A 27512-nucleotide genomic window follows, 5' to 3' on the forward strand; every position below is an offset into this window, starting at 1 on the left:
TCATATAGAACATGATCGTTTATTTTTACAAATTTTCTTACAATGTACAATAATTGCATTTACAATAAGGTTCACTTGACTTTCAAAGTTATCCTACAACATAAAGTAAAGTATTTACGAGTGTACATAGCGAAGCGTAACAGATTACAATAGTCACAGAATAGTAAATTATTAACTCACATTAAAAAAAAACTTTGGTATACATTCTCCAAGAACAATAATTAATAATACTGAATAAACAGAGATTGGAATGAAGTCTATTCCACTTTCAGTAATGACAGCATTTGAATTCTCCCTGAAATATTCGATTATTTTTCAATAGTGATGAGAATTTTGAAGTACGAGTATATTTTAAAATAGCATTTCTACTACTACTGGAATATTTGTAGTACAGTACTAGTACATTTTTGGACAATAATCATTTTCATAGTTGCAATCGGAAGTCCTCAAGTAATGAATAAATCATTCATTTATAATGAAAAAGCCTCAGACTGAAAGTGGATACACAAAGCTCCAAACCTGTTCTATTCTATCATGGAGTTCGACAATACCAAAACTTTTACATATTAAAATATATTCAAAACAGTAATTTTATTATACTGCCAATCTAAAAGCTATTTTCATGTTTGATATTTTGTTGAAAATGTACTAGCAGAAATTATAGCAAGCATTTGAAAAGTTTTCGGTTTAATGTTGAATACTTTCAGATTATTTTAGTGTACCCAGAAAAAATAAATTGATTGTTGACAATCAATATAATAAAATACATGAAATTTAATAAATATTATAGTAATTTATTGATGACAAATCAATGAAATTGAGTTCAATTGATAGAGTTAGTCTACTAGAATATGTCATCAAGACTTTTTTGCATTACCCTAAAATGTCAGAAACCATTGAGAATCAATTGTGATTCATAAGTAGTAATGATGAGAATTCAATCAATCTCAGAAACTATTCTACCAAAATACGTCACCAATGCGTAATTTTTTGCTCAATATGACAAAAAACTGGCCTACTAAAATTAATGATATTTTTAAAGTCATCAATGCAGAACATTGCACTTTCAAAAAGACCAAAAACTCATTTAAAATCAATTATATAAAATTTCAATATCAATGAATGACACCTGATACAACCAGTGACACAAACGAGTCAACCAATTGATCGTTCAAAATGATCAAAATCTCTTTTACAAAATTAAAAGTGATATCAGATTCAATCAATGACAATCATTAAAATAGTTTGTTGAAAGTGTAGTCAATACGAAATTTTGTTATTTAGGAAAGACCAAAAACGGTTCACTATATCAATTACAATCAGTCAAAAAGACTAATCAGATAAAAATGCCATCGAGGCTGAATTTTGAAGTTTAGATACGACCAAAAATTGATCTACAAGAGCTTATGTCATAAAATTCAATCAACGACATCACGTTTTATTCATAACAATTAATAGAATCTAATAAACTAAAACCGCCGTCTAGGCGAACTTTTGCAATTTAAAGACTGGCCTACAAATCGAAATGACTAAGATATATAGGTAGTGTGCGATTAAAGTTCTATAAATCTATCAATAAGAATCTATAGATATATTAGTCTTGCGTTTCAGTTCAGTCTTGTTTCGCTGAATGTGCCGGTGTCTTGACAGCCTGCTGTAATGCTTCTTCTGGTCCTGACGAAAAATAGCCTCTAAGCTTCGTTACAATTCTATAGAAAATGCTCTTCTTGAAACAGGATACTAAGTAAGAGAGTAGACCCAGTAGCCTGTGAAACAAAAATATGAAAACATATAAGGAATTGTCACATAAAGACTAAAGTTATACCACAGTTATCAAAAGATAAATCAACGATATCAAAAGTTATACATAAGTCTACAGAAAAGGACAGAAAGTCACAACAGAAAAATTGTAAGTACAATGAACAAATAGTAGTATACACTAAGGCAAGTTGTAGATAGAATCGACTGATAAAATTATTTTCGAGATATAACTATCAATAATGAAAAAGGAAGACGAATTTGAATCGAAACAAGAATCCTGAATTACATTGTGGATCAATGCAATATTGTCAGTGCCACATTAAATTTCACAGAATTACAGTGAGATACATTGAATATGGGGTTGGAAAATAAGGATATGAAGAGCAAGATTGAAAACTGAAAAATGTAACAAATACATAAAACCCGAATAAATTCTTAGGTAAATAATGACTCTATAGTGAGAATATTATGAAAAATCAGTTTTTCGTGATGTGTCTGGAACATCAACTAGCCTCTATACTATTATATGATTTGTAACAGTTACAGTTTTGTCTGTAAAATTTTCAAGATTCTTTTTTAATTTTTTAATAATTTTTTTTTTCAATTTGGCCTAGCGTGCCACCTTTGAATTTTTCACATCTACTTGGGTGCAGACCGATCGATTTATGAATTTTTCGGCTGCTGAATTTGATTTTGACCTTCAAATTTACAGCAAATTACAGATCACATCGGGAAGAGTTTTGGTAGAAGTTCAACGTGACAACGTAGACCTCTAGTTGTCAACTTATCTACAAATATGCTAGTTGAATGAAAAAGACTAAGAAATTGTCAAAAAACCACTGATTTATTGATAATTAGAAAGACCGGTTTCGGTTATTACACCATTGTCAATCTCTGATAAACTAAAACTAAATACAAGAGCAGCAGAATTTATACTAGTAGGCGAGTACTGCTATTGGTCGAGGGCATGAACGCCTGCCATTGGCCTAGCTAGACAGTCTCCTCCCCCTCAACGGTGTGACAAAATGGCGGCTTGAGCAACAGAATCGCCATGATAATAAAATTTACTTTTAGTACAAAATAAGAACCAAGAAAACAAATGTGAAAGATAATAAAACAAATATGTAAATGGAAAAACTATTGACTAATGTATGCTTACATGTTTATGATAAAACTAAATTCGTAGTGTTGTACTGGTTGAAATGAATCTGGTCATTTAAACTATACTGGGGATTTTCCTTAATTACTCTTGTTATTTCTAAAGCCTCTAGAATATTCAAAGATCTGCCTTTGTTATTAACATGCAGAAACTCAACATTCTCCTTAACTGTGAACTTGTGATTATTTGTTATCAAATGTTCTGCAAAGTTAGATTCCCCATTTTGTTTATTCCAATCTCTGATGTGTTCTTTAATTCTACTTTTGAAACTTCTACCAGTCTGACCCACGTAACAAGCATTACAATCATCACATTTAAGTTTGTACACCCCGCTTTTATCCCAAATATCAATTTTGTCTTTACTCCAGCTAAATAGACTATTTAAAACCCATACTGATGTTATCATTCCTCTTCATTCTTGTCATCCTATTTCTCATAAACTTGCTGCTTTCAATAGAGCACTAACAATACCTATGAGCAATCATGATTTTGATATTGAGATCACTAAAATTAAACAGATAGCTGTCACAAATGGGTATGAAGGAAGTATGGTGGACAGATTATTGAGTAAAATTAATAGACAAATTTCAATCAATTCTAGCTTTGTAGGCTCAAACTGTGAGGAGAAGACTTGGATAACAATCCCATATTTAGGCCTTGTATCTGATAAGATAGGTAGGGAATTGAGGAGGAATGGATTTCATGTTGCTTTCAAGACCAAACCGATTTTAAATAGTCTATTTTCTGAGTAGATTATTGCCCACACCTTTCTCTATCAGAGTTCCCAGTGTCGCTCTGGGCCGGCTAAACTCAGTCGGCGACTGGGGAGGGCCGCGGCAGGGGACGGGAGTCTTGGTGGGGCGTCCGTCAACCACCCTCGCTCGGGTTGGGGGTTGAAACAGGGTTTTGAGTGCTTTGGAGGAATGTTTCCCTCTTTTAGGTGAACAACACCTCAGACAGGTTCTGAGAACCTAAGTAGCATTGCAAGGGAAACGCCGTGCTTCCGAACTGCAACGAGTCGCCGTGCTCTAGCACTGCAAAAATAAGGACGCGGTGCTTTCGCACTGCAAAAGGAATGCCGTGCTTTCGCACTGCCCGGGGCGCCGTGCTTCCGCACTGCCAGGAACGCTATGCTTTCGCATCGCGAAAAGGACGCCGTGCTCCTGCACTGCAGAGTTGCCGTGATTCCACACTGCCGAGGACGCCGTGCTTCCGCACTGCAGATGAGAGTCGCGGTGCTCTCGCACTGCCAGGAGGGGCGGGTAACACAAGAAACGAGGTGAACAACACCTCAGACAGGTTCTGAGAACCTAAGTAGCATTGCAAGGGAAACGCCGTGCTTCCGCACTGCAACGAGTCGCCGTGCTCTCGCACTGCAAAAATAAGGACGCGGTGCTTTCGCACTGCAAAAGGAACGCCGTGCTTTCGCACTGCCCGGGGCGCCGTGCTTCCGCACTGCCAGGAACGCTATGCTTTCGCATCGCGAAAAGGACGCCATGCTCCCGCACTGCAGAGTTGCCGTGTTTCCACACTGCCGAGGACGCCGTGCTTCCGCACTGCAGATGAGAGTCGCGGTGCTCTCGCACTGCCAGGAGGGGTGGGTAACACAAGAAACGAGGTGAACAACACCTCAGACAGGTTCTGAGAACCTAAGTAGCATTGCAAGGGAAACGCCGTGCTTCCGCACTGCAAAGAGTCGCCGTGCTCTCGCACTGGAAAAATAAGGACGCGGTGCTTTCGCACTGCCGAGTCGCCATGCTTCCGCACTGCCCAGGACGCCGTGCTTCCGCACTGCAGGTGAGAGCGCCGTGCTTTCGCACTGCCGGGGAGCGCCGTGTCACACTTGCAGGACACTGCCGGGAAGTGTCGTGCTTCGCACTGTACATAAATGGACGCCGTGCTTTCGCACTGCCGAGTCGCCGTGTTTTCACACTGCAAAAGGACGCCGTGCTTTCGCACTGCAGGTAAGAGTCGCGGTGCTCTCGCACTGCCAGGAGGGACAACACAGGGCACACAAAACACAAAAACACAAAAAACACAAAAACACAGAAACACAAAAACACAGAAACATATCGCCGGGCTTTCGCCCTGCAGGCCGTGCTTGCGCACTGTGTGCCGTGTTTTCACACTGCCGCGGTGTTCCCACACCGCAAAGGTGTGCGTCCGCGTAATGACAATCCAGACACTCACTGACCGATTTGTCATGCTTGCGCATGGACGAGCTCGCAATCTGGCTGCAGTGTTCCCACACTGCCTTGGTCAAGCTCGCGCACTACCTTTGCCGGGCTTTCGCCCTGCGGGCCGGGCTTTCGCCCTGCATGCCGTGCTTGCGCACTGCGTGCCGTGCTTGCGCACTGCGTGCCGTGCTCACGCACTGCGTGCCGTGCTTGCGCACTGCGTGCCGTGCTTGCGCACTGCGTGCCGTGCTTGAGCACTGCTTGTGCCGGGCTTTCGCCCTGCATGGCCGTGTTTTCACACTGCCTTGCTTCGCCGTGCTTGCGCACTGCATGTGCCGGGCTTTCGCCCTGCATGGCCGTGTTTTCACACTGCCTTGCTTCGCCGTGCTTGCGCACTGCTTGTGCCGGGCTTTCGCCCTGCATGGCCGTGTTCTCACACTGCCTTGCTTCGCCGTGCTTGCGCACTGCTTGTGCCGGGCTTTCGCCCTGCATGGCCGCGTTCTCACACTGCCTTGCTTCGCCGTGCTTGCGCACTGCATGTGCCGGGCTTTCGCCCTGCATGGCCGTGTTTTCACACTGCCTTGCTTCGCCGTGCTTGCGCACTGCTTGTGCCGGGCTTTCGCCCTGCATGGCCATGTTTTCACACTGCCTTGCTTCGCCGTGCTTGCGCACTGCATGTGCCGGGCTTTCGCCCTGCATGGCCGTGTTTTCACACTGCCTTGCTTCGCCGTGCTTGCGCACTGCATGTGCCGGGCTTTCGCCCTGTATGGCCGTGTTTTCACACTGCCTTGCTTCGCCGTGCTTGCGCACTGCTCGTGCCGGGCTTTCGCCCTGCATGGCCGTGTTCTCACACTGCCTTGCTTTGCCGTGCTTGAGCACTGCTTGTGCCAGGCTTTCGCCCTGCATGGCCGTGTTTTCACACTGCCTTGCTTCGCCGTGCTTGCGCACTGCATGTGCCGGGCTTTCGCCCTGCATGGCCGTGTTTTCACACTGCCTTGCTTCGCCGTGCTTGCGCACTGCATGTGCCGGGCTTTCGCCCTGCATGGCCGTGTTTTCACACTGCCTTGCTTCGCCGTGCTTGCGCACTGCATGTGCCGGGCTTTCGCCCTGCATGGCCGTGTTTTCACACTGCCTAACTTCCGTGACTACTCACCTACGGCTTGACCCAAGCCCGTTGCCCGTCAGGGAGGCGCACTCGGATCCTCGGATGGCCGGCGCGAGGGCGCCTTCCGGGGCGGAAGGATTGGTGGGTGACCTTCCTCACCGTAGGCCGATCTCCAATCGTGATGAGGGCAAGGCCTCGTCCGCAGTCGGTGGTAGATAGGCGAACTGCCGGCGGTAACGAGGAGTCTTCCTCTTTGTCCTCAGAGGAAAGTTCGAAGACCTCGGATTCGTCAGGGTGGACGGAAGCGGCGGGACGGGGGGGTGACAATGGCTGGCTGCTGGTAACAGGGAAGCAGCTGGAACTTCCTGGAAGTTCGCGGGGTTCTGTGGAGGCTGCACCCCAAGCCTCAGTGAGTCCCCTCTCTCGTACCCAAACTGGGGTAGGGGGAGTCGGGGTCGCAGTCGTTGTTACGGCGAAAGGAGGGGTCGCGGGGCGGACGGCCTCCTCAGAGGTCCCGGTATGCGGGTGAGATTGAGAAGCCCCCGCCTCCTCCCTCGAGCAAGGAGTCTTCATCCTCCGTGGGGACCTCTGGGACCTCCATAGGGGTATCAGCGACGGCAGAGGTTGATGGCAGTGGAGTTTCGACCCGAACCGGACTAGGAAGGGGTTGGGGAGCGTGCTGGGTCACCGTGACTACGATGTTGCGGTCGCGGCTCGTCCGCAGAGCAGGGAACTCCTCGAACAGCTCCCTGGAGGCAGCCTCTACCATGCTATCTACCGGCGGAGTTCGCTGCTGGAGGAGCCGGAGCAGCTGTTGACCGATGATGCGCTCCGACTGCCATCGGGTGAGGCCTTCCCGGTTGTGTTGGAAACACTGCACCTCCCATCCAGTGATGCGGCGTAGTCTCTTCACCTGGCAGAACTTGGCCATGATGGCGTGGATGGCCTCATAATCGTCTGCCGAAGTCTTGTGACCGGGGTCCAAGATGGTGGTAGTCGCCTCCTTCCGGTTCACCACAGCCAGGGCAATACCTCCCCCCCGAATCAGAGGAAACCCGAGGAGAGTGTCTCTCTTTAAGTTCCTCAGCACCTCCCGGAGTCCTTCGGGGGTTCGGTTCGCATGTCGGGTGCGCAACGCCTGGAAAGGCGTGAACCTTGCCTTCTCGGTCATCGACAGCTGCTCCATCTCCCGTAACACCTGATCCGTAAAGCAGGCCCGGAAAGACGGCATTTTCTCCTCCTTTTTTTTTTTAAAAAAAAAGAAGTGGTCGTTGAGAGAACTCGAAGACGTAGATAGGGAGGAAGATAAGAAGTGGTGATGAGTGATACTAAAGAAGAGCAGTTGATGATGACGTTGACCAAGTTTGGAGATAAAAAAAAACACAAGTCTCAAAACTCCAGAAAAAGCACCAAAAAAAAAGAACTAGAACTCGGAGACGTTATTTGAAGAAAAAAGTGATGAAAGAAATAAAGATGAAAATCAAAAAGTCACTAGTAATAAGGTCGCTTTGCTATAGCCTGTCACCCGATGTTGCCTACTCGGTAGCTCACAACGGACTGACCAAGTGAAGTTTGAGAAGCAACCATAAACGGGGAAAAACAGGAATAAACGGGAATTATTAGACTGAATAAAATGAAAAACAATGCAGGATCGGACGAGAATAATCTGTTTAGTAGACAAAATAAATTGATTATTTTATCTTATCGCTATGCGTCGACCGCTCAACAGGCACGTAGCACATTGTTTTTCATGAAAAACAATGCAGGATCGGACGAGAATAATCTGTTTAGTAGACAAAATAAATTGATTATTTTATCTTATCGCTATGCGTCGACCGCTCAACAGGCACGTAGCACTGAAATTCAGATGTAACTGGCAGAACGGTATAATAGGAAAAATGCTGTTTCTCGATGCCAATTCTTATCTGAGATGATGACAAAGCCTTTTCTCATAAAATTCCTTATTAGAATTATATTATTGAAGATAGAAATATAGCCACAGAAAATGTCTACAAGCACAGGCCGTGGGAAACTCGGACCTGTCTACTGAACGTGACTAAATCACAATTAAAACAATAGCACAATAAAGCATAGACTACTGTAATACCAGTACAGCTCCAGTTTCTTTCAAAACGAGATGAATTTGAAATAATGAAATAATGAAGATTTTATTTCAGTAAAATCACTTTATGGATATTTTCATTTTCAATAAAATATTGGAGAGAGATTGATCAAAATTTGAAACCAACAAAAACGATTGTAGTACACTATGACTTACAATCACACACAACTTATTCAAATGCCATGAATAATCGGTTGCTACATAATATACTTCTATCCACAGAAAAATAACTCCTGTTATTTTCTGTATCGTAATACATTAATTACCTCGGACCCAAGCAATTATCGCCGGCTTTATTTTATGATCAAAATAAATATTCAATCCAAAACCTCATGGACAAATAATATTATTCAGAAAAAAATCTGACAACTAATCTCCTCCAATGTTAATTATCGTTATACAGTTCACAGATTGTGAACGTCAACATAAAAAATGAAATAATTCAAATTCCATCTCTTCGACCCGTGCTTGGCATGGGGAATTGGATTAAGAGCTCTGAGACAATAAGATGGCGATATAGTTGGAGATGGAAATAAAAGCAACAATAATTTTTCGACTTTACAGAAAAAGCCCAGAAACCGCTTATCTGTTTAATTGAACTAGAATGGTTGGGTTGCCACTCAGCTTAATTTCGACTCTGTTAAAACAGGACCATTTACTCGAAAGAAAATTGTTATGAATGCTACCTTTAAATATAGGCCTAATGTTCACATATTTCTCTGAATCGAGAAATAATTATTTCATGCTCCAATATCAGGCTAGTTTCAACTATTCCAATGCTATCAATTATCTCAAACCCCATAAATAAGCGGGCTATATTTCCAAATATTTTTCCTCCAAATTTTGGGTATTATTTCTCCTCCTGGTCACTCACCTTACTGCTGCTGTTGAATTACTCTTCCTCGATACTCCATCAGCCGAGTGGGCAGCGACACCCGGCTTACTCGATTCCTCCTGCCGTCACCGCTCTCCTCCACACTGGCTCCTCCATCATTGTCCTCTCGGCCGTCGCGGGCGGCTCGCATTCCGCTGCCGTCCTCTCCGTCTTCCTCCTCTTCCTCCTCGGGAAGGGGCGGCAAGATTTTTATATCCTTTACGTGAACTGTCAGTATTTTACCAGCAGCTCCTTTCAGCAACACTACAGAGGCGCTCAACATTTTCTCTACCTCATAAGGCCCAGAAAATTTTGGAGCTAGCTTAGCTGCAAACTGGTTCACTCCAGATGAGAGATGATAATCCCTCTTGTACACCAACTGGCCCGTCCTTAGTTCCAGTGGTCTTCGCCTAAGATTATAATACCTCCTGGTATTATTATAGGCCTCGTTTAGATTATCTAAAACGAGCTTCTGTGCACGTTTCAGTACTTGCAACCTCCTCAGCTGGGCTGCTCGACTCGTGCCTCCATCCTCCTGTCGAGGATCGTCTTCCTCCTCACCACAAGCATCTCCTGGTGCTCTCAACTCTCTTCCGAAGTTGAGGAAGGCAGGAGTATACTTAGTGCCTACATGCACCGCTGTATTCATGGCGAAACAAAATTCCTCCACATAGCGATCCCAATCCGCATGGTGCTCGCCCACATAGAGCTGTATCATAGTCTTCATGACTCTATTAACCCTCTCCGTAGGGTTGCAGCTCGGTGTGTAGGGTGGGGTATAGAATAATGTGATGCCATTCTCCTTACAGTATGACTTAAAAAGTCTACTTGTATACTGTGTTCCATTGTCACATATAAGCAGCTTCGGCACCCCAAATTTGGTGACGACTAGCTCCCTCAAAGCTCGCGCTACGGCATTGCTGTCTGCCTGAGCTAGCGGCCGAGCTTCCGTCCACTTCGTGAACTGGTCCTGAAATACCACCAGGTATTTATTCCCCCTTTTCGAGCGAGGTAACGGACCTACAATATCGGTGCTAACAGTCTCCCAGGGTCGCACCACCTTCCTCTGGCTGTTCATCTGTCCGTATGGAGGCCGCTGCTCCACCTTATGCTTCATGCACGTCTCACAGCGCCTCACATACTTCGCGACGTCCGCATACAGGCCCGGCCAATAATAGCGACAGGCTATCCGGTGATAAGTCCGGAATACTCCTTGATGGCCCGCTGTCGGGGCATCGTGGCTCTGCTGAAGTATCTCCCTCCTAGCACCTCTCGGAATACATAGCTTCCAGCCATCACTCTCCGGCGCATCAGGAGGTTGTTGACGGGCCCATATGTGACGATACAACGCCTCACCCCTTACCATATAGTCGGGGTATTTCTGTGGATGATGGAGTAGATTGTTCTTCATCCTCCTTATCCATCTGTCGTCTTCCATGACGATGGCGGCTACTGCTCCTGTGGGCTCCTCCTGACCTTCTTGTGGACTTGCCAGCATGTCGCCTCCTGGCAACGCTCGTGAGAGAGCATCCGGGACCACGTTTAGCTTCCCTCTTCGATACTTGATGACCAAGTTATATTGCTGCATCTCTAAGGCCCACCTTGCTAGCCTTCCTGTCGGGTTAGGGATAGCTCTAAGCCACTTTAGAGCCTGGTGATCAGTAATCACTGTAGTCTCATACCCCTCTATGTACGGCTTGAATTTTCTCAGGGCGAAAATCACAGCTAGGCACTCCTTTTCGGTGGTAGAATACCTCAGCTCGGCCCCCTTGAGCCCTCTGCTTGCGTAGGCGATGACCTTCTCCTCTCCATCGACCTCCTGAGTAAGCACAGACCCTAGTCCATACTCAGAGGCATCTGTCTGGAGCGTGAACGGTAGTTCAAAGTGAGGATATGTGAGCACTGGAGATCTAGTGAGAGCCCCCTTTATCTCCTGGAAAGCTCTCTCCTCTTCTGGTCCCCAGTGCCACTTCACTCCTACCTTCAGCAACCGGTGAAGAGGGGTTGCAAGGTCCGAAAAATTCGGGACAAACCTCCTATACCAGGACGCCAACCCCAGAAAACTCCGGAGCATCCTGAGCCGCTGCGGAGTTGGGAACTCGTTTACCGCTCTCACCGTCTCAGGATCAGTCCTGAGTCCTTGCTCCGTCACTATGTGTCCCAGGTAGCGTAGCTCTCGCTTCAAGAACTGACATTTCTCTTGATTGATTATCAAGCCAGCTTCTCTCAGCCTACTGAACACTCTAGCTAGGTTCAGCATGTGAGCCTCCATCGTTTCTCCTAGAAAGATGACGTCATCTAGGTAAGCAAAAGCACAAGGCTCTAATTCCGGCCCAATTACTCGGTCTAGGAGGCGCTGAAATGTAGCTCCAGCCGAGTGTAGACCAAAGGGCATCATCCGGAACTGGAACAGCCCTCTTCCAGGAACCGTAAACGCTGTAAGCTGCTTACTCTGCTCCTCCAACGGTACTTGCCAGTAACCGCTCTTCAAGTCGATTGAAGAAATATACTTGGCATTCCTCAATCTATCCAAAATGCCTGTCATATTCGGCAAAGGATATGCATCTCGTTCAGTGAGTGCATTAATCTGCCGGAAATCGATACAAAACCGCATCTTTCCATTAGCCTTCTTCACCAAGACGATTGGTGAACTCCACGGGCTACTGCTCGGCTCAATGACCCGCTGATCGAGCATACTGTCCACCTCCTCGTTTATCACCGCTTGCATAAGCGGGTTACGAGGATACGGACGTTGTCGGAACGGCTCAGCTCCTTCCTTCAGCCTGATTCTATGAACCAGGAGGTGAATCGCACCTGGCACATCTCTGAATTTTATCAGCTCCGTCTCCAGGAATTTCTCGAACTCCTCCCTTTCTGAAGCGACTGCTGCCACCTGTCCCACTAAAGCCGGAGGTAATATCATCCTCCTCTGCCTCAAATCGAGTTTTGCTTGAATCGCTCTTAAATGACTTAATCCCAAAATCATTTCGGATTCTAACTCATTGATCACTGCCACTCTCCAGTAGACTCGTCTACTACACACCTCGGCAGTCAGCTTCAGCTCCTCCACTACGGGAAGCTTTTCTCCAGTCACCAAGATCGGTTGATGACTAATTGGTTTCACCTGGCAATCGCCAGACTCCTTCAGTCGCCTTGCTGCCTCTCCAGAGACATAGGACGACTCGGCCCCGGTGTCGACCAGTGCATTCAGCCAGACATCTCGGACGCGTACTAGTATGAAGACGCGTGTCTCCTGAGGCTGTGGACACCTTCCTTGCCTCTCTATCGGGGCTGCGCCGGACTTCACCTCTCTTCCTCTGGCCTTCGCAGCTTTCTGGGTAGTTGTAGCACTCTTCTCCCTGAGTTGAGGCTCCCACTCCGCCGTGCGTGTGCGGGTGTCGATTTTCACCCTGTGCTCCTGCAGGAACTCCATGCCGAATAAAAATTCGGGGGATAATCCTTCCATGATCGTCATCACAGTGGGAAGAATTTCTTGGCCGACTTTCAGGTTGATCTCCACCTTCCCATACAGCCGCGCCGCGGTTCCATTCGCCAGAATTGCGCCTCTCTCTGTCGCAGTTCTCCTTGCACATCCAGCTGCCTCTAAGCTCGCAAACGTTGCCAAGCTTAAGTAGTTGGACTCAGCTCCTGTATCGAGTAGAGCTCGATACTGGTGGCCAGCTACCTCGACTGTGGTATACAGTCTGTTGTCGAACTGCGACTCCGGTTCCAATTGGAGTTGGTTCCTAGTTCTCACCACTGCGGCTTTGTCTGTCGCCCTCTTCTGATCCTTCTCTCGACCGCTCGACTTGGCTCTCCGAACTCGACTGCCTCCTGCTAGCCTTTCTCGAGCCTCCCTCAGTGACCGAGAGGGAGGGGAGAGAGGATGCACAGCACCGCTGAGCGGTAGGCCAGTGGCTGGCCTGAACGTTGACCCCTCAGATTCTATGAAAGATAGCCGAGCGTCAAATAAATGAGCCCTAAATTCAATTCCTTTCTCTAGTTACGATATACATCGTGACAATTTAGCTGGAGTAAAGACAAAATTGATATTTGGGATAAAAGCGGGGTGTACAAACTTAAATGTGATGATTGTAATGCTTGTTACGTGGGTCAGACTGGTAGAAGTTTCAAAAGTAGAATTAAAGAACACATCAGAGATTGGAATAAACAAAATGGGGAATCTAACTTTGCAGAACATTTGATAACAAATAATCACAAGTTCACAGTTAAGGAGAATGTTGAGTTTCTGCATGTTAATAACAAAGGCAGATCTTTGAATATTCTAGAGGCTTTAGAAATAACAAGAGTAATTAAGGAAAATCCCCAGTATAGTTTAAATGACCAGATTCATTTCAACCAGTACAACACTACGAATTTAGTTTTATCATAAACATGTAAGCATACATTAGTCAATAGTTTTTCCATTTACATATTTGTTTTATTATCTTTCACATTTGTTTTCTTGGTTCTTATTTTGTACTAAAAGTAAATTTTATTATCATGGCGATTCTGTTGCTTAAGCCGCCATTTTGTCACACCGTTGAGGGGGAGGAGACTGTCTAGCTAGGCCAATGGCAGGTGTTCATGCCCACGACCAATAGCAGTACTCGCCTACTAGTATAAATTCTGCTGCTCTTGTATTTAGTTTTAGTTTATCAGAGATTGACAATGTTGTAATAACCGAAACCGGTCTTTCTAATTATCAATAAATCAGTGGTTTTTTGACAATTTCTTAGTCTTTTTCATTCAATATGAATAATTACCACAATATCAACTTCTCAACTACACAAAAATATGCTAGTTGTTTTCCCCTCAGAATTGATCATGCAAATTATAAAAAAAACCGATGAGAATGAGATGAATCTTCATGAATTTATTCGACTGAATGTTGTTTAAATTGATAATTTTGTCACTATTAATTTGTTACATTATTTGGAATTGTAAATAATGGTTGTTAAATATCTGTAGTATGATATTTGTAGAGCTTTGATGTGATTGTATGAAATATGTCAATCTTCTTGAATTTGATAAATACAAAAATAAATAGCATATTATGAAACTCACCAAGCATAAAGATCCTTGCGTACGGTGTGTGTGAATTTATTTATCAAACAAAGTGATGCTGACAATACAAATATAATATTATATGATAATACTATCATGAAGTTGCCAAGCCACTCAATACGTCCAAAGTGTCCCAGAAGGTCAAAATTCGTTATGCCTGAAAGAAAAACAAATAAGAATTACAAAAGAAGATTACAAATTTATAATAAATTTTATCAGGAAAATTCTCATACAAAAAAAAATTAGAAGAAAACACACATTGGAAGAAGTCTGATAAAATATTAATTGTATATTCATGTAGATAATGATTAGTTCTACCTCTAATAAATGTTATTCACCCAATAAATCTTTCCATGATTTAATAACAAATTTCCATAATAACCTTGAAATATTCTAGAAGTTCATTACTATTCCAAATTGTTTGTATGCTGGAGAAATACTTCTTCTGAATGCAAACGATTTGGCAACAGTGCGTTGCTAGGATAGAGGGGAACTATCTGCTTTGTGTAATGACAAGAAATGATAGTAAACCGATGTTGATCAGTGCTGAATGTGTATCTCATTATAATACCATCATAGCCTTACAAAGGTAATTTTGATAGTAACGTGATCACAACAGCACAAAATTAATAGACCTACATTCAATTTATTCATATATAGACAATTTGAAAAGTAAAAACAACAGGCATTTGCTCAAAACTTAATACTTCAAGGTATACCTCAAGGTAATACTTAGTACTTGAAACCGTAATTTAATATACAGTCTAGAGACTATGTAGAGAGGATTACTTAATTCACACACAATTTTGAGTCCAAAAGAAAGTGTATCTACTAAAATTTGGAATTTACAGTTCAGTTAATTTCTAAACACGAATAAGAACAGAAAACTTTCATAATTAAAAAAATATCAAGCATATAGCCATAGAGAAAAAATATGGTTTGAAAAATGATATGGTTTGTGAATGTTCCAAATTTCAAGCCGATTTTTCGTTAACTCAAGTCGATTACTGTCCACTACTGTCTATTATTATTGTTTTGGCCGGGTGAGAATGTAAGAACGGCATAGTATGAGAGTTTACGATCGAAACGAAAAAAGAACTACTGTACTAGGACTATCGGTTTGAGTTAACAGTGAAATTTGGGACATAAACACCCTATACCATGGGGTATCTTCTAAAGTTATTCTTCTCTATGATATAGCCAACTAATGTGTTCCTTTTATCATTTTGAAGGTTATTTGAATAACTGGAGACTGACCAAGTGTTCGGGCTAGCACAGGCAACGCCGAGCTGAGCACGAGCAGAATGATGCAGTTGACGACGATGTGCGTGAAGGGCGTTCGACGCATGCGCGGACGCACCTGACGCACAAACGGCAGCGTGTAGAGGCCCACACATGACGTCACAGCCAGGTAGAGCAGCACAACCACCTCCAGACCTGCGCCCCATGCGCCTAGCATCGACAGGGAGCTGATGCCCACTGTAAACGGCTGAAAATACCACAAAATTCATTTATTAACAGTCAAAATCCATAATCTATACTATAATAAAGAAAAGAACTGGCTTATACATGTACGAGAAGGGAAATAAAGAATGAGGCATCATCACATCTCAACTATTCAAGTGATTAACTTGAAATTTTGCATATAGATTCTCAATTTACCGAGGATGGTTATAGACCTATTTTAAATTCTTCAAGATTTCAATAGGTCAACTTTTCAGTTTGTCAAGTTTTTAATAAGATCCTTGCGGAGCACGGGTTACCTGGAAGTATACAATACTATGATCGGGAGAAATATCAACAAGCATAGCCCAAGATTTTTATGGATAAAAGTTTCAAAAAAATGAGGTGTTGTTTTCACTATTCTAAGGTGAATTATCAAGAAATAATCAAATGAAGAGACGAATTAATACAAAATATGAGAAATGAACAACAAATTACTGTATTAAAAAACAGAAAAAATGGAAAGGAACAGATTATTATTATTAGCGCATGGCTTTGAATGGTGGGGAGACCCAAGGGTAGTTCCACCTCGCCGTATATAATAGTCCAAAGTTCCCCAATGGGAAACCGGACACTAAACCGAGCACAATACTTTAAATTTACACTTTCACTTCGGAATAAAGTTCATTTTGATGTTAAAAAGCCCAAACATATACAAAACCGAAACAAAACACAAAACCACTGAGCCAAATTCAGAAAATATTGAATTTAGACAATAAGGAACAGATAACACACTGGCAGTAATATGTGTACACATGAGACTAGCATAGAACGTCGTTGATGTAAGTTACAGTAACTATATACCCACAGTATGGCCATTGGAATTTTTTTTCCCGCCGCCGCCATGAAGATTCCAAATATTTGAATTTTACAATGGAGCTTATAGGCGATTATAAGTAAAATCGCTTGCCTTTACTTATTAAAGCATATTTTTGTGATTATTAACTTCGATATAAATTCTTCTAATGTTTTTTCTATATTCCCAATATAGTTTTGGAGCTTGAATTAAAAAATCGTTGATAATAGCGAGTAAAAATGAAAGGTAGGTAACGTAACCTGAAAGCTGAATCTCCAAAAAGCTTTTGAAGTATGTCATGATATTGTAATAAATTTTGTTCCATTGACAAAGAATAATGAATTTCTCTTATCTATTTGTAAAAATATGATGGAATTCTCATCACAATAGATTCCATAACATTCAAATATTTTGTTTTATTAGTTGACAGCCAATAAGTCTGACGAAAATATTTTAAACACAACATTGGATATAAACTGTGGAAAAGCCAATTGTTCTAGCCATAGTTCTACTTAATGATTTCAATAAACAAGTAAGCAATTGAAAAAGAAAACACATAACCCATAACCATTATTATTCATATTTAGTGATATTTCAAATCTTAAGCTCGTGGTAATGCAACTCTAAATCCATATTATATCAATAACTATTGACCAATTATTGAACATGTTATGGATAGGGTACTCAATACTGAAGAGAATCAATAATAGAAGTCAAGACGTACTACTTAATCAGCACTTAAAAATTTCATAAAATGTTATATATTCATATAATTGAGCCGCAAAAAGTATTTTGAAATTGGATTATTTGAAGTTCGATCCAATAAATTGGATGAGGAGATACAATAAAATTGAAATTTATCTTCCTGCATATTTATCTATATCACTGGTTCCCAATAAGTTGTCCGCGAAAGCTCTAGAAGTGGTCTTCGATGAGTCCGAAGGAAGGAAAATTAATGTTTCAAGCTTTATTAGTGTTTTTTAAATTTTCTCTATTGCCTATATTAGAGTATAATCAATTTTCCTTCGAAAATGTTATATCAAACTCATCGTGAGTTCAAAATATGTTTACAATCGGTAAAAGAAGTGATAAGTTCCAAATTTCAAACTTGAAAGTTTGTTTGGAATCTTAATGGCGGATTTGTACCATGTGACCGAGCTAACCAATCAGAAGCGTGACAGTCAATGGCCATACTGTGGGTAATATAGTTACTGTAATGTAAGTGAACAGTGCTTGTCTAGTGTGAGAACAAATTACTCTACTATTCTTTAGATTTGGAAGTCTTGTGAAACGGAAGTAGTTGACAGTAATGTGTACACCGTAGAATAGCACATAACTTATATACTGAATGTATACAACGATAAACAGATAATATTTTGATATCCGTTGTTCATATAGCAAACGGTATACTTTAGCTGATTCTTCTTAATTGTTTTACTACTTGTGTCAAGTACCGAATCAATCATCCGTGGTACAGCTATTTCTATTGATTTCTTTTTATTACAGCTATTTCTTTCGATTATGAAGGAAAGTTCATCAAAGGATATCATTAAATAATTTAGCTAACATTATTATTTGAAGAAAGTAAATTAGGAATGAAAATGTACCTTTGTGGTGAGAGGCAATGCCTTGAAGCCAACGAGTAGCTGTAGGAAGTTGCGAACAACCATAAGCACTGTGATCACAGTCAACGCCAGCAGAGTCAACATCGCCAACGGATAGACAACGTTTCTCCTCAGCGAAGAAGCGTTCCTCTGTTCAGCTGTCAGTAGAAAGGCAAAATATAGTTGAAATAATAAAATATATTATGTGAATAACCCATGCGAATACTTCCAAAACAGTACAAGATGCTTACTTAAAGAAAGTCATTGAGAATGAAATTAATTTTTTTGTGGTACACCTTACCTAAGAAATAGTATCCATTAACTAGTGTCATTTACCTTATGATATCTGATAACATTGAAAAATTCATTCATACTTCAATCCTTCAATAAAATATAAAAATCTGGTGTGGCGCACTCACACAACTTTCCTTGCTGTTATGAAAATTGATCACCTGACGCTATTGTTCCCGCGCATCTCAAGTCTACTATTCAAAGATTTGAGCCAGCTGGTGACAGGGCAATAACGCTGGAGACACACGAGGTCTGCTATCTCTTCATAGTATTTAATAGAATCAACAGTTTGCAATTTGATAATCACATTTTCTCGAATTTCGAGCTTATTTTTGATTTTAGGTGAAAATTTTACTGAAGTTTAATTGTAGAGATTTCCATGCTCATTCTTTTCCACTCGAAATTTTTTGTTTAAATTGTATCTGAAGCCTGATAATTGAGAATCTAAAATCAAACTTTGCATAGATGGGGCGGAGCTCCTGAAATTTTTACAGATATGGGACTTGTGGCAGTTGATAGAGCTTATCGATGACTATTCTAGGTATAACTTTAACCAAAATCGTTGGAGAAAATCGCGAAAACCCCTGTTTTTATAACATTTTTGCCATTTTAGCCGCCATCTTGAATCGCATTTGATCGAAATTGTTCGTGTCGGATCCTTATATTGTAAGGACCTTACATTCCAAATTTCAAGACATTGCGTTAATTGGGAGATGAGATATCGTGTACACAGACGCAAATACACACACACATACAGACATATACCCAAAAATCACTTTTTGGACTCAGGGGACCTTGAAACGTATAGAAATGTAGAAATTGGGGTACCTTATTTTTTTCGGAAAGCAATACTTTCCTTACCTATGGTAATAGGGCAAGGAAAGTAAAATATCAAGCGTTTCATAGTACAAACTAGTTGAAGGTTGTATGCTACATTATTTCAAATTTAGAAAAAGTTAATCTGATACGATACACTCATATCGAGCTAATAATGAGAGCTATTTCTATTGAAATATATGATATTATAAAAAATAGCTTTTCTCCCAAAGAATTTTTACGATTCTACAGTTTGTGCAATGATAAAAAGAAAAATGAGCAATGAGCTGTTGTTCAATAGAATTTATTGTCATTTAATCGGTTAATGTCTTATCCGCAAATTTGTTTGACTATAAAACCATGAGGCAATCAAACCACACATTTTGTACAACATCCGTAGTCTAATCCTAACCTAATAGCTGGCATAATAGTAAGGCTGAGTTGAGTAGTATTTTCAAAAACTTGATAGTTCCATAAATTGAAACATCAACAATCCAACGATCGTACAGTTGGTGCAGTCGAAGCCTTACCTAATAGTTGCCGTTTTTTGGCAACGGTTTCCAGCCGTTGCGCCAGTCCGGTCTGCAGCTTCCCGTTGCGCAGAGCCATCAGAGATTCGTCGTCGTCAGCGAATTCCTGTTCGCCGGTCTCAGTTCGTTTCCGGCGAACCGGTTTCGGCTCGTACATCGGTGGCGGGTTCAGGTATGACTTGCCTGTCGCCTTTGCTTGCTTCAATCTGAAAATGGAAAACATGATTATATTTTATTTGAATCAATCCAATTGAAACAACATTAATATTTTCTTAATTATTATCATTGTGAAGCTGTATAATCTCTAACTAAATTTGGGAAAGGAACAGTTTGGGCTCCAAGCCTGTTGTTCCTTTTCCAATCATTCATAATAATTGAGAATGATATTGTATGTATCAATGTATAAATATTATGATGTTTAGATTCTAGCAATAAATGATATAGAAATAAAAATGTAATTATACAATGAATAATCATAGAATGGAATAAAGCTTGATTTGACTTGACTTGAACACACAAATTGAGAGTCATCAGTAGCAGATTTATACCTTTATTTCAGTAATCATTTTCCTGACTAAACTGGCTTCTCCGACCTTCGACTCTTGATAAAAAACATAAAAAATACATCAAGCTTGCTAACAGGCCTCCACCATCCGCACCACCATCAAACGCTCTTTTTCACGTATTTTTTCGATTGAACTTCAAACGAAGAATAACTCAATTAATTTTCAATGTGCAGTGATAATTAAGTGTTATATTTAACTAAAATTGGTGTTTTAATACTTCTAAATTTAACATGTCATGCTTATATTGGATTCGAATTGAACTTGAACTTTTTGCAGTAGAAACATAACCATTTTTTGGACATTATCAAAATTTGGAAATGGAATAGTTTTGGGCCAAGTCAGTTGTTTCTTGCTTATCATATTTATATTATTTGTGATTGTATCTACGAATAAATGAACATATATGCAATACATTTGTTTACGTTGATCATATTCTATCTTATAAAACTTCTCCTTTCATAGTAGTAGATTATTAGATAGAAAGTAGCTCAAGTGAAAACGTTTAAATCACTGACATAAAACCCTGATAATATCAATTCAGAATGAGTAGATGAGTAGTCATTTGAAAAATAAATGCACGAAATGAATGGAAAAGAGTAAATCATAACAAGAACGAACATACATGAAGAAGCAATCCAGGATTTAAGAGATATTTTTCCATTGTTTTCATAATGTATTTATTGAATCCAAGTACAGTAGCTGAATAGGGAAAATAACTCTTCTTTTCTATACCTTTTCCCAGGATATTTTAGATTCAGATTCCATTATTCATGTAACAAAACAAAGTTCACCTGACGTTCTAGCGTTAGAAATAATAACCAGTAAGAGTAAAATAACATGATGAATCATATACCTATAGACTGAAGAGTTTTACAATAATATTGAGCAAAGAAATATGCAAAGTTGAGGTATTACTATAATGTTTTCACATAAAATGGTGAAGTTTGGACCTTTAGATGTTCATTCTAAGAAAAAGTATCGAGGATAGGCCTACCCTCTCCTTTAGCACTTGACCGTAAAAGACAAACAGAGACAGAGAACATAGGATGTGAATTTAGATGGTAAATTGTGTTTCACTACAATCAATGCACAAACGTTCCTAATAGGTGCGTTTTGTAGATAAGGAACAATTACAATTGTACCTTATTGGAATTATTTCTGGATAATGATACTTCCCCAAAATTATGACTAGGATTTTAATAAACATAGGCTGTAATCATTTCCGAAAGAACTACAGGACTTATTATTGTCTTCAAAAATTGAAAGATGATTTTCCAAATTGAAACGATATTATGCTTACAAGTATTCTTGTTAATGCGTTAATTGCCCTGAATCTTATTTTCATCTTGGTGGCGGTAGAATTTATTCCTGATTTAATTATTATTTTCGGGAGAGTTTTCCAAAATTAATTGAATAACCAACCTCCTCCTGAGGCTTTCTTCCTCGATTGAAGCGACATCATACTCTTCTTCAATGTTTCGGAGAAACTGTGGTTTCACTAGGAACGAGCTAACTACACCAAACAATCTGGCGAATCCGAGAGGTGTACACACTGAAAACAAAAAAAAAAAAAATTATTCAATAATACGATAGATATTCTACCAATACATAAATAGTATTAAGTAGTAATTTCAATGATAACTATGCAAGTATTCGAGTGGCTTTAGTTTTAGATTTTGATTCAAGTTTTAGACTGAATAGAATGTTTGTTATATTCTACTAGTAGTTCTGTGAACAGTAGAACTCACGCAGAATTCTCATCCACAAGTACCTGATTGAAACTATAGACCTTATGGAAATAAAGCAATAGACTGGCTTCTCCACACATCTGTGTAATCACTTGTCAGCTGATTTATGATGAATAATTCTATAGTCTGATTTTTACTCTAATATTGGCGTATGGAGGAGGCTCCTTTTTCCTTTTATATTATCCTTGAAATGCAAAATTTCCAAAAACCTTGTATATACATCGACGGGCAATTAAAAAAGGAACATACCTGTCAAATTTCATGGAAACCTATTACCGCGTTTCGCCGTAAATGCGCAACATATAAACATTCGAACATTAAGAGAAATGACAAACCGTCGACTTGAATCTTTGACCTCACTTAGCTTGGTCAACAAAAGAACAAAATTTCAAAAGTGTTTAAACAATTGATTTATATTTTGATAGTACTGAAAATAATATAGCGGAATTCAATTATAATCATAAGTTGTGTACTTGCACATAGATAATAATGCAGATCAGTATTGAATTTCAAATGAGTTACTTCATAGAATAACATACAATGTGCGAAATAGAATTAATTTTAGGAATAAGCTTGCCTCACACATAGCAGATAAAACCTGCTTGAATAAATAATTATTAATAACTAGTGTTATAAAAGACTTATGTATTTCAGAGAATAATTCATTGTTTGCAATAGAATTCTATTTCTATGACTAAATTTAAATTTATGCGTTTGAGTTCAGAACACTTACACAACAGAGTGACAACTCCTAGAAATGAAATGCAGGAATATAGGAAGGGGAGATAGTAGCTCCAAAGACCTGAAACACAATGATAACAAATCAGCAAACTAATAAATCATATTTGTTTCAGTAATATGATACTGAACCCACTCCTCGATATATAATGACATCAAAAAATGATTAAAAATGTATGACATTTATTCAATGGCATGGAATTAAGCTTCGATTTCAAGACTAAGATAATTGATAATAATCATCTTGAAGTGAATCAAAACGAGCTTAATAGCAACCAGAATTAGTAACAGGATGAATTCATTTTCCTACAGTAACAAGGAGAACCTTTCATTGCAATGGAATGTTACAGTATAGGATAAAACATATGATCTAAATCCTCAAAACCTTTTAACGAAAGAAATCAGCAGAAAAAATAATTTGAAAATTATTAACTCATACAAATTGAAACGTTTTTTAATTGATTTACAAGATTTGCAATCCATCTGCAAGCATTATAGTTTTGAATTATATCATAATTCGAGGATTCCTAAGTTTATTAAAGAGAAGTGTGTACCTTATTACAATTCTTTATTTTATTCCTGTATAATGATACATACCCAATATTACGACTAAGATTTCAATAAACATCGGCCGTGATCACTTCGGAAGGAACTGCTGGATTTATTATTGTCTGAATTATTGATTGAAAGATGATTTCACAAATTGAAACGATATTATGCTTATGACAGATTATGATGAAAGTATTTGAACACTCGGATATAGGCTACTCACTTAGGAACGAGAAAATACTGGTGTTATCATAGTCGATTAGGTTAGAAAAGATATAGGTGAATCCCAACATCGCAATACTGAGTAAAAGCAGCACCACAGATGTTTCAAACACACGAGACATCAAACACTGAAAACATCAATCAAATATATTTAAAAAAATTCAACTACAATTACAGAAAATTAGAATAGATTTTAGTATTATAAATAAGATTACAATAAAGATGCACGGTTATTTCAACTGTGATACCTATCATCAATAAAAACAAGAATATTTGTTATTCTCAATAATTGAAATTGATAATTTAATAATCCCGATTATCTGTGAAAAACACATTCTCAACTACTCAGGAAGTAATGATAATTACCAGAGCATTCGATATTATTCCGGTAACGGTGAATACATCCAAATTTTACAACAGTACTGCAAATTTTATAATACTACATTGACCTAAAGTTCAAATGAGATGGGAACTTTTGGGAGCAAACAAATACATTTTACGAATATTTGTAGACAATAGGCTATGTGTATGTAAATTTAGCTTGGGACGTGTGATAAATGATAAGTTGCTGGAATATTTTCCAAGTTTTTGTTCAGTTAGTTATGATAACTTGGTACTCCCCACAAGTTCACAAGGATCCCTCTTACCTGACATAGGCCTATAGATGAATCGATTTTGTTAACACATGAGTATGGTTCACATTAACTTTGGCCTAATGAGTCAGACAACGACTTGAGTCACTACCTCCGTGAACAAAGCCGTAGTGCATTCGTGTGACGTCAGCACAGGTAGGTCTCCTACACCAATAAAAACACTAGCTGATATAGATCAGCTGAAATCAACGAATTTTTATTGGTGTAGGAGCCCTACCTGTGCTGAGGTCACACGAGTGCACTTCGGCTTTGTTTACGGAGGTAGTGCTTGAGTAGGCTATATTCAAAATAAACCATGGTTAAGCAAAATTGCTTTCAGAAAATCAAGTTGAGGTGACGGAAATGGACGATTTACCTTGCGATATCCAGAAAATCCCTCGGATTCGGTGAAGAGATAGGCGAATGGAAGTAGGATGAATAACGAGACGTTTGAGAACAGGAAGACATGATTCCAAAGGCCTGAAAATATACAAATTTGATTTTGAAAAAACAAAAATAAAATCATTTAAGTAATATGTTTTGTTTTTATCTGATTTCAGACAATTTAGAAGAATAGAAGAACTAAGGAAGAAAGCAAAACCTTTTTACCTTGTATGAGTGAGTGATTGAGCCACTTGACATAGAAGCTGGAGGGGTAGATGAGCAGAACCTCATTGCTGGCAATTGAGAAGGGAAGCAGCAGGGCTGCACACATCGATACTGACAATGAGAACGTGCACAGCCACAAACTGAAATTACAAAATGAAACAATCAAAAATAACATTTTGAGCAAAAAACAAGTTGATGAATTTATGAAACAGGATACAATCTTTTATTACAATGAAAATGAAAATCAATAGAAGAACATCAGTTCTCTTTGTTCTATACTACTTCCAACAACTTTAAGGATACAATCTATAGAAATCAGATATACCCGTATTTATATCAATATAATGAATATAACAGAGAATATCTGCAAGATGCAAGTGCAGCTTACAACTTACAATGCAACTTATAATAGGGATGTAACTTAGATTTGATTCAATGATAAAAACATTGAAAAACTTTACTTTAGACCTACAAGTATTGAAATAAGAGCTCAGTTACAGAGAATCAACATCAAGAGATGATTCAACTGCCATACTGCAGGTTGGGGAGGACGCAATCCAGTGTGGTCTACCTGCCGGGAAAGATTATAAATAAGCTGCCCATTTCAGTGAGGAGTCTACCTGTGGCTGCCCTAAAGCGAAGGTTGAAGCACTTCCTGCAGGAGAATCCTTTCTACTCACTTAACGAATTCTTTGAATGTGACAGTGCACTGGTGAGTAGATATTTTTGACTTTTTTGGCGCTGTGATGTCCGCTGCTGGTTTTTTTTTTGCCTTTTTTGGCTTTTATGTTTTCTCCTGACTTGTCTCTTGTGAGCATGCCCTGCATGGTCACTTTATGGACAGAAAGTTTATTATTATTATTGTAATCTGAGGTCAACTAGAATTTCTAATTTTTTGTACTTGTTTAGCCTACTCATGTTTTGTTTGGTAACTTCTCAGAAACTAGAGGCTTATTGATTTCACTTACAGGTTTTAAAGAATTTCACTAGGACTTATTTTAAAAATTAATTTATATTATTATGAATCATTGCTTCAACTTGGAATAGGCCAACCCGTAATGAGATGTGTCATGATTATTATGAAAAAGTTATTTGTAACCATGAAATACCGTACGAATCATGAATCAAATATTGAGTTACCTGATTTTATAGACGGTTGCCTCATCTTCATCTGTTGAGAAGTAATCCTCAATGCCAGATCTCCTGAATCGGTCGATAATCGCATAGCTGGACAAATAGAGCAGCAGAAAGAGCAACAAGAAAATCTGAAAGACAGTTAAAAATATTATTTATAGATGAGAAACAATACTACGTTCTAAAAATTATATACCGTACCCTCCCTTAGGAAGTCCTGTAGGCCTATTGTATTTAATAATGTACTAAAAAAGAACACTATTCAAGTCATAGGTTCATTTATTTTTAGAAGGCTATAAAGAACTTGCAAAGACAACAAAGTCTCCTTAATGTGACTTTTCTCAAAAAGAAGGGGTAGAAGGCCATTGCTTTTGGAATCTTTATGAACTCCAAAATAGATGCTATAGCTTTGGCAGTTCTTTGTTTTGCAAGGATTATCACAAAGAATAAACATCTCCATAAATACCGTATTGAAATATGATCATTTTTCATTTTAGGATCAACCTAACACAAACTACATCATAAAAGAGAATGAAATATGCAAAAAGTATTGAGCATTCTTTAACAGATAGAAAGCATATTGATCAGACCAGGATGTATAATAAAAAACTTTCTAGTTATTGTCTATTGTATGAATTGTTTATCACATCCGTCTATTTGTAGATTAAAAACCTTGAAAACTCTAAAATGAAACAACTATCACATTACGTGATGTCATCGTAATTTTTGTCAATGATCATTCACTTAAAATGTTAAATTACGGAACGTAACACTTACGACATTTTCCCTGATTGTATTGTGGAAAATTTGTTCACGAAGATCATACACTTCATCTTCCATTTTCACCTATGTTGAGGCCAATCACTAAGTTCAATAAAATTTACGTGGCATAAAATTGAATTGTAAAATAAATACCAATGCATTTTGCTGAAATGTTGACAACACAAAAATAACCTATCATCACACGACAACCTCCTATTTAATTTGACTTTATCTACATCTTTTTACGCACAGATAGACAGTGCACAGACGAAAATACGTCGTCAGTTGTTGTCAACTGCCAAAATTCTAGGACAAATAGAATGGAGGGGTGTGGTGGGGCTTGTAAACAACTGAATACAGAATCGTAGAATGAAAAAATGCTATATACACATTTTATAGGTTATGTTTAGTGCTGGGTATTTGATATCTATGGTATTTTTATCGATTATTAAATACAGGCTCTAATCAGAATAAACTGAAAAAATATTTCTTCCATTTTTTCAAACTACGTGACCCTTATCAATTGATTTTTGAATTTCATTATTGTGTTCAAAAAAATTTCAATATTCTAGAATTTGTTGAAGAAAATAACGTTTGATTATTCCTCATATTCCATTTCAATTATTCTATTCAATGACTGGGAATAAAAATAGAAATATTTTGTTTTTGATCATTTTCATAGGTACTCTAGTATCTTGCCTTCTGCAATTGCTGGTTTTGCACTCTTTTTGATGCTTACGTCTATGC

The 27512-nt window shown here is 39.3% G+C and overlaps 1 protein-coding gene across 1 annotated transcript; it reads right to left on the reverse strand.

Annotated features, from left to right (window-relative positions):
• Nucleotides 1–27122, reverse strand: LOC111044536 (protein Lilipod). The gene is made up of 12 exons (XM_022329712.2): nt 26781–27122; nt 26010–26134; nt 24870–25009; nt 24637–24740; nt 23630–23756; nt 22853–22921; nt 21794–21923; nt 19806–20011; nt 18172–18326; nt 15523–15754; nt 14266–14422; nt 1–1766 (listed from the first exon to the last, which is right to left on the reverse strand). The coding sequence occupies exons 1-12, from the start codon at nt 26841–26843 to the stop codon at nt 1613–1615; spliced, it is 1662 nt and encodes a 553-aa protein (XP_022185404.2). The 5' UTR covers nt 26844–27122; the 3' UTR covers nt 1–1612.
• Between the last annotated feature and the right edge of the window lie 390 nt (nt 27123–27512).

Source organism: Nilaparvata lugens, chromosome 8 (assembly GCF_014356525.2).
Source record: "Nilaparvata lugens isolate BPH chromosome 8, ASM1435652v1, whole genome shotgun sequence".
In the NCBI taxonomy this organism is placed as follows: domain Eukaryota; kingdom Metazoa; phylum Arthropoda; class Insecta; order Hemiptera; family Delphacidae; genus Nilaparvata; species Nilaparvata lugens.

What these genes read in the sequence shown, in the direction of transcription:
- LOC111044536 (XM_022329712.2), bottom strand. Translation starts at nt 26,843, where the DNA reads ATGGAAGATGAAGTGTATGATCTTCGTGAACAAATTTTCCACAATACA. An exon ending in GCAACCGTCTATAAAATCAG is followed by an intron (nt 25,010 to 26,009) that starts GTAACTCAATAT and finishes TTGTAATTTCAG; the next exon opens with TTTGTGGCTGTGCACGTTCT. An exon ending in TGTGCTAGCCCGAACACTTG is followed by an intron (nt 14,423 to 15,522) that starts GTCAGTCTCCAG and finishes TTTTTCTTTCAG; the next exon opens with GCATAACGAATTTTGACCTT.